The sequence below is a fragment of the Pogoniulus pusillus genome, chromosome 19, assembly GCF_015220805.1.
Source record: "Pogoniulus pusillus isolate bPogPus1 chromosome 19, bPogPus1.pri, whole genome shotgun sequence".
Taxonomy (NCBI): Eukaryota; Metazoa; Chordata; class Aves; order Piciformes; family Lybiidae; genus Pogoniulus; species Pogoniulus pusillus.
In genome coordinates this window covers 23589244-23597192 of record NC_087282.1, presented here as the reverse complement: position 1 = coordinate 23597192, position 7949 = coordinate 23589244, and the positions used below count along the sequence as shown (strand labels likewise).

The following is a 7949-nucleotide window of genomic DNA, read 5'->3' as shown; positions in this document are numbered from 1 at the left end:
CTGTCCCTCTTGAATTGAGGCTCATTCTTAAGGATGTAGACTGCCCTGTATAGATATATTTTATCTCTAGAAAGCAGCATAATCAGAGACTGAATTATCATCATCATCATCGTTGTGGTTGTTGTTATTATGACTGTTATTGTTGCTGTTAAATGATATAAATTATTATGGTTGTTGTTGATCTTAAATTAATATATTGTAAGAATAAGCAGCAGAAGAAAAGGAGTAAAAACAAAACTTGATAATGATAATGATAATAATAATAATAAATATTTCTGTTAGCAACAGCTCAGATATCAGAGGGCACCAGGCAGGTCCTTCTGATCCGCAGATGCCACAGGCTGCTGTGACTCACTGCTGGGGTTTTGCTCCCGTGACAAGACCTCCAGGCTGTATTTCTGTATCCCTGCAGGCACAGAGCCTGACCTGCAGGGCCCCCGGGGCTCAGCAGAGCCGAGAGGCGATGCACTCACCCTGCTGTCCTGCAGGACCTCATCGATCACAACCTCGCTGGAATACTCCAGGTCGCAGCCACTGCTGACGTTCTCGGGGGGGTTCCAGGTCCAGTTCAGAGTGCAGATTTGGACAAATGAGTAGCTCAGGTTGGATGGAGGCAGAAGAACTTTTCCTCCTGAAAGAGAGAAGTTCTCCGTGTCAACTCTCCTGGTTTCCCCTGCACTTTTGGCGTTAGTGATACTGTCAGAAAAGAAGGCAAACGACTGCTGGACTTTTCCTGCCTGGATTCTCTGCCAGTTAAGCTATCTCACGGTTTCTACTGCTCCTGTCACCTCAGCCCGGCTGCCAGTCGAATGATTGTAAGAAACGGACCCAAAGGAACAAAGAATAGTTCAAAGGAACTGCAGGATGCAGCCGCGTAGTGGCTGTGGTAACAAAACCTTTGCTGTGGAGGGAGGACCAGCCTCAGTTTTCAGGTCTTTTCTGCTGGGAGTTTGCATCCTGCGTGCTGAACCTTTAGCAAAAGGAGCAATCAACACCTTCATTCCACCCCAAAATTACCTAACGACGCGGTTCTGGAGAGAAAACTTGGAAAAGACAAGCGATTACTTCTTGCTCTATCTCACAACCTCAACTATTCAGCCCAATCCAAGCAAACCCGAGAGCGTTAAAGAAACAACAAAGAAACCACAGAGCTCTGCCGATTACTCACCTATTAAACCTTTATTACTGTGCTCTGGCACCCCAAGCAAAAGCCAGCGTGGCACAAGTACTCACTTACTGCAGGCACACTCCAGCAGCACATTTTTTCACCTCCCCAAAAGCAAAATAGAAGCAGAAGAAGAGCCATGACTCAGAGATAGTTGCTGGGATAGATCCATTTGTGCGTTGACCCTTGCCTGCTCTTGTGCTCTGAGTCACAGCCTGCTCGAGAGGCGGCCGCAAGGAAAGCAAGAAGGGAAACGTGGCAGAATACAGGGAACTGCGAGGGGAAAAATGGAATGCATCTCAGAGTCCAGCCCTAGAGGAAAACAGTGACCTAAGGGTGATTCCCTAAGCAAGAGAAAGTGTATCTTGTCGTTCTAAAGGGCTACTAAAGAAGAGCCCAAAAGACCTCCACTGCGGAAGCACCGCTGCCTAGTAGTGGAAACAAAACACTCTCAAGAAGCAGCAGTGTCACAAACACGTTCAACTGACATCAACCTTTTCACTGTGAGGGTCCTGGAGTCCTGGAGCAGGTTGCCCAGAGAGGTTGTGGAGTCTCCTGCTCTGGAAAAGGCCAAAACCCTTCTGTATGATGCATCCCTGTCACCTAAGGGTGATCTTGCTTTGGCAGGGGGGGGCTGAACTCGATAATCTCCGGAGGTTCCTTCCAACCCCCACCACTCTGTGGCTCTATGATTCTAGTGCTGCTGGTCTTATTCATTCCAGGGAACTTGCTTGTCCCAGGAAACCAAGTTCAATTCACCTTAACATTTGAGGAAGCACATAAGGGAAGGGCAGGATAAATCCACCTAGACCAGTTTTCCCATCCACACAGCAACGTTTCCTTCTGCTAGGGCAGAGAGGGAGGCAAAGCAGCTTATTTCAGCGCATGATCCTGCTGCTCAAAGCCTCTCTGGCACCACAGTCTAACATTTCCCGGAGCTGTCAAAGCTGGAGAGAAATCCGTCAGGCTCGGAGAGCTCTCTCAGCCCTTTGCACGGTGCAGGGAAGGGCAATGGTAGAGATCAGACGTTACTGCCATCAGGGTGTCTGTGTGACACATGCTCACGCTGACAGTAACAACTGCTAGCATTTATTGCTTCAGTCTAAAAAGGCTTAGCTTTGGGGTTCCCCCCCCCCCCTTTTTTTTTTTTAATACTTAAAGTTTTTGGGGGGTTGTTTTTTCAAGTATTAGCTGCTCTTGGGAGCAGAGAAGAGAAATGTATTATTCTTACTAAAATACAGGCTCCTCTGAGAAAAACTGAACCCAGCCAGAACATCTGTTCCACCAAAACCAAACCCTTAGGATGGGTTTTAGGAACAGGACCGAGGCTTTAAGTTTGCAAATACTGAGTCCTTTAGAGCACATGGAAAACAAAATTACTCAATAAGCCTACCCAGCTGCAAGCATTCTGTTGTTTCGTGATCAAAGTTTCAGTTACCCACCCAAAAAAAAAATGCAACCAACCAACCAAAAAAACCCACCCCAAAACCATCACCCACATCTGAAGGGGCAGCCCAGCTGCCATGTCCTGGACCTTTGTAACTTTCCTTTTAAATAGGTTTGATGAGGAGAAGTTGTGCTTAAGGTCGGAGATTTCCAAGCACCGAAAGTCAAAAGGGGGAATATCCAAGGCTTCTAGATCAACCAAGGCATGCTATTGGCACGAAAAGCTTATCTCTACTAGGTCTTTATCAATAACATTCGGAGCCTTGTGCTTTATCGTCACACTCGGCTGAGGATTTGCTTTGATCGGTAGGGCTCGGCCAGCCTCGTGCTGCGGTTGTCCGAAACACACAGGCGGCTTGGACGCTTTTGCTGCAGCGATTCAGCAGAGCAACTCCAAGATCAGTTATAAAAGATAGGCAGGAGACTACTTCGCTCTTGGCCCTTTAGGCAGGAGACTATTTCCCTGTCAGCCCTCAGCCCCACGGCGCTGCTGCCGAGGGAACGCCGCGCAGCAGCAGCAGCCAGCCGAGCCCAGCGGAGCCAAGCCTTGGGCTTCCGAAAGCCCTCGTGTGGGAACAGCAGCAAATCCTTCCCGTCAGATAGCGTAATAGAGTTGCAACATCAAATACTTTGTATTTCGTCCTCCTTGATTCTTTTAAGGTTGATTTCAAGGCTGGAACACGAATCGTAGTCAGCCGGGGAAAAAATAACAACAAATAGCAATTCGCTGATGTTTAGAACCAGTTTCGTGCAACGTTAGCCAAGAGCAAAAGCAAAGCTCGGAGCCTCGCTGCTTATCGAACCCCCACAGCCACGCACTCATCTTCCCCGCAGCTAAACTCGGTCATCTCAAAGATCTTTCCCAACCGAAACGATTCGGTGATTCTAGGATTCCAGAAACGTTTGCGCTTCCAAAAACTGGAAACGAGAAGTACCGCAGAGGTAATCGGCAGAGACCCCAGCGCCGGGAGCTGCTTGCTCCGGGCTCCTCCGCCTCATTTCCAGGAGCTCGTTGCAGAGGAACAGGCAGAGGCTCTGCTGCGGTTCTAGGGCTGAGACAACTCCGGGAACCGAGGCCGGAGATGAAAAGATTCCTGCCCGTCCCGCCGAGGGCTGCCGCACCGGGAAGCGAAGCGGATCTGCCGGCGTTCCCGGCACGGAATGCGTCCCACACAAAATGAAAGCGTTTCGCTGAAGGACGCGGACCTGCCCGCACCGAGCCCAGCGGGAAGAGCTCTGCAGCGGCTGCTGCGCCGCTGTCCCAGCCACGGCCCCCGCAGCGGCACCGCGGCCGGGGGAAGCTGAGAGAGGCTGGCCCGGCAGCCGGCCGATGCTCCCGTTCCTCCCCGTGCCTTGCCGTCCCTTCCCTTGCCGTCCTTTCCCTTGCCGTCCTTTCCCTTGCCGTCCCTTCCCTTGCCGTCCCTTCCCTTGCCGTCCTTTCCCTTGCCGTCCCTTCCCTTGCCGTCCCTTCCCTTGCCGTCCCTTCCCTTGCCGTCCCTTCCCTTGCCGTCCCTTCCCTTGCCGTGCCGTGCTCACCTGTCGCCGCCCCGGCGGTGCCTAGCCAGCAGACGGTGAGGAGCAGCGGCAGCCCGGCGGTACCCATGGCTCCGGCGGTACCCATGGCTCCGGCGGCCCCGGCGCGGCCCCGCGCTCCGACTTCCCGTCGTAGGGGCTGGGCCGAACGGGAAGAGCCGAGCTGCGGCCCGCCCAGGTAGCCCGAGCCGAGCGGAGAGCGGCGGCGGCGAGCCCGGCCCCCGCTACCTGGGCAGCACCGCCCCGGGGCTGGGCTTCGGCTGCCCCTCGGCACCGCTGGCCGGGGCTGGGCCGCGCTTGCCCTGCTGCGAGCCCAGCTGCCCACCGCAGCCCCTGCCCCGCTCGGGATCACGGAATGTTACGGGTTGGAAGGGTCCTCTCCCGCAGCCAGCAGGAACGTTCGCGGCTGGAGAGAGTTGCTCAGAGCCCCTACCGACCTGACCTGGAATGGCTCCAAGGCATCTTCCACCTCTCTAGGCAACCTGGGCCAGAGTTTCACCGCCCTCATTGTAAAAACGTCTGCCTTGTATCGTGTCTAAATCCCGCTCTGAGTTCAAACCCACCACCCTTGTCCTGTCACAAGAGACCCTGCTCAAAAGTCTGCTCCCGGCTTTCCAGTCAGCCCTCTGTGCGTACTGAGAGACCACAGTGTGAGGTCTCCCCAGAGCCTTCTCTCAGAGCCATGAAATCATCGAATCTTCTCGGTTGCAAAAGACCCCCCAAGATCATCAAGTGACCACCCATCTTCACCGAGCCTGGTGCCAAACCTCAGCACCGGATCCTTGTGTCTTCCAAACACCTCTGGGCATGGGGATGCATGTGTCCAAGACCCCCTCCAGCACAGGCCATGTAACAGCCAATCTAAACCTCCCCCAGGATCACCCGAGTCAATTTCCTCTTGTCCCACCATGGATCCCTCTGTTGTCACCCCTTGTGTCACCCCTACTGTCACCTCTGGGCTTCCTTCCAGAGCCTGCTGGCCATTGCCATCTCCCATCCCCACATCACAGAGACACTTTTCCCTCCCCAGGAGCCCTTGGTGCCTCCCAGGGGCCCCTCCTCAAGCCCTGCTATGGCCCCATCACAAAACCAGAGCCTGGGGGTTGCTGCAGCCCCTGAGCACTTGCTGCACAGCCCTGGTCAGCAGCCCCTGGCACAGCTCCTCTTGCCAAAACCCCTCCTGCAGATTCAGGTCCTTTCTACAGTTGTGTATTAAAATGCACATTGTTCTTCTTCTGACCAACCACTGCAGGTTCTTCTTTCTATGAACTTCCCCAAATGTCATAGAAACACAGAATCATTTGGGTAGGAAAAGCCCTTTTGTATCACCCAGTCAAACCCTTCTCTCACTCTGCCAAAGCTGGGGCTAAGCTATGGCCCTCAGCACCACAGCTCTGCCTCTTGGAAACACCTCCAGGGATGGGGATTCTATCACCCCTCTGGGCAGCCTGTGCCAGGCTTTGAGAACCTTTTCAGTGAAGAAGTTTCTTCTAAGTGTCCAACCTAACCCCCCTCTGGGACAACTTAAGGCCATTTCCTCTCATCCTATCAGTGGTTACTAGAAGAAGAGCCCAACCCCACCTGTCTTCAGCCTCCCTTTAGGGAGTCATAGAGAGCAATGAGGTCTCCCCTCAGCCTCCTTTTCTCCGGACTAAACAGCCTCTGTTTCCCCTGCCCTACTTCCAAAGATGATGTGGTCACACACAATGTTACTCTCATTTCTGTGGGTATGATGTGGTGAAAGCTTCCCCAAGTTTTCACTGAAGCAGGAACTGCAAGCAGAAGGTATTTTGGTACATTTCAGGCTAAGAAAACACTTGAGACAAGAGGTTCCCCCCTGAAGTGGCTTTTTGTGGTGCTAGCAAGCCTGCTCCTGGTTGTCACACAACTGCATTTACTACCCAAACAATACAGATCTAGCAGAGAGGAAACTCAGGCAAAGTTTCAAAGCAATCCCAAACTCATGAGTGAAAATGATTTCCTCCTGGGCCAAGAGGAGCTTCCAGGATTCACTCAAGGAGTTTTGCAAGAGCTGATCTCCTTTTTTTAGGCACTCACTTCAGAAAAAGGGGAAGTGGATCTTTGATAGTAGGGTGGGGAATATCCTGTGCTAATGGGGACTGAGTTGCATTACTTCTTGGTTGGTTTGTTTGTTTGCACAGTGCTGGGAAAAGAAGAGGATTTGACAAATTTCCTACGTGCTGTAAGGAAATGCCCCAAGGGGCTGCAATTATAACCCTTTAGAAAACCAACAACAAAACAGTGGCTGAAGTTCCAGGACATGGAATGCTCAGGCTGTGTGCTTGCCATCAGGCTGTGTGCCTGCCACCGAGCTGTGTGCCAGCTACCAGGCTGTGTGCCAGCTACCAGGCTGTGTGCCTGCCACCGGGCTGTGTGCCTGGCTCCAGACTGTGTGCCTGCCACTGAGCTGTGTGCCTGGCTCCAGGCTGTGTGCCTGCTACTGGGCTGTGTGCCGGCTACCAGGCTGTGTGCCTGCCATCGGGCTGTGTGCCTGCCACTGAGCTGTGTGCCTGCCATCGGGCTGTGTGCCTGCCACCGAGCTGTGTGCCTGCCACCGAGCTGTGTGCCTGTCTCCAGGCTGTGTGCCTGCCACCGAGCTGTGTGCCTGCCATCGGGCTGTGTGCCTGTCTCCAGGCTGTGTGCCTGGCTCCAGACTGTGTGCCTGCCACCGGGCTGTGTGCCTGCTACCAGACTGTGTGCCTGGCTCCAGGCTGTGTGCCTGCCATCAGGCTGTGTGCCTGCCATCGGGCTGTGTGCCTGCCATCGGGCTGTGTGCCTGCCACCGAGCTGTGTGCCTGTCTCCAGGCTGTGTGCCTGCCACCGAGCTGTGTGCCTGCCACCAGGCTGTGTGCCTGTCTCCAGGCTGTGTGCCTGGCTCCGGGCTGTGTGCCTGCTACCAGACTGTGTGCCTGGCTCCGGGCTGTGTGCCTGCCACCAGGCTGTGTGCCTGTCTCCAGGCTGTGTGCCTGCCACCGGGCTGTGTGCCTGCTACCAGACTGTGTGCCTGGCTCCGGGCTGTGTGCCTGCCACCAGGCTGTGTGCCTGTCTCCAGGCTGTGTGCCTGCCATCGGGCTGTGTGCCTGCTACCAGACTGTGTGCCTGGCTCCGGGCTGTGTGCCTGGCTCTGGGCTGTGTGCCTGGCTTCAGGCTGTGTGCCTGCTACCAGGCTGTGTGCCTGCCACCGGGCTGTATGCCTGCCATCGGGCTGTGTGCCTGTCTCCAGGTTGTGTGCCTGCCACCGGGCTGTGTGCCTGGCTCTGGGCTGTGTGCCTGGCTTCAGGCTGTGTGCCTGCTACCAGGCTGTGTGCCTGCCACCGGGCTGTGTGCCTGGCTCCAGGCTGTGTGCCTGGCTCCGGGCTGTATGCCTGGCTCCAGGCTGTGTACTGGCCACCAGGCTGTGTGCCTGCCACCGGGCTGTGTGCCTGCCACCAGGCTGTGTGCCGGCTTACAGCTGCCGTGGACTCTGCCTGCTCGCCGTGACCTCCCTGCTCTGCTTTCGGTTTCCCTGAGAGTGGTTTTCTTTCCTTCCTTCTTCCTGCACCGTCCCCTCCCTCTCCTGGGAGAGCCAGCGCCAAGCAGACATCCCCTGACTCGCCTGCCTTCGGCTCGCCCAGCAGGTGAAGGGTTTTTCCTGGGCTCCCTCCTTCCTCCCCAAGCACTCATCCTCACATTCCCGCCTCTGTGCGCAGCAGCCAGAACTGCTGCCGAAGCCTCTCCTCGCTGCCACCTCCCCAGCGCTTCCTGCTTCTCAATGGCACCGAGCCCTGCCCTGCGCCTTTCTGTT

General features: G+C 55.0%; 1 protein-coding gene across 1 annotated transcript in view; it reads right to left on the bottom strand.

Moving 5' to 3' along the window:
- Window positions 1–4321, bottom strand: part of IL13RA1 (interleukin 13 receptor subunit alpha 1) — a 42465-nt gene extending 38144 nt beyond the window's left edge. The window contains exons 1-2 of the mRNA XM_064158896.1: window positions 4148–4321; window positions 474–631 (exon numbers count right to left, since the gene is read on the bottom strand). Of these exons, the coding sequence (XP_064014966.1) occupies window positions 474–631; window positions 4148–4232 (243 nt within the window). The 5' untranslated portion in view covers window positions 4233–4321. The remainder of the gene's footprint in view (window positions 1–473; window positions 632–4147) is intronic.
- Between the last annotated feature and the right edge of the window lie 3628 nt (window positions 4322–7949).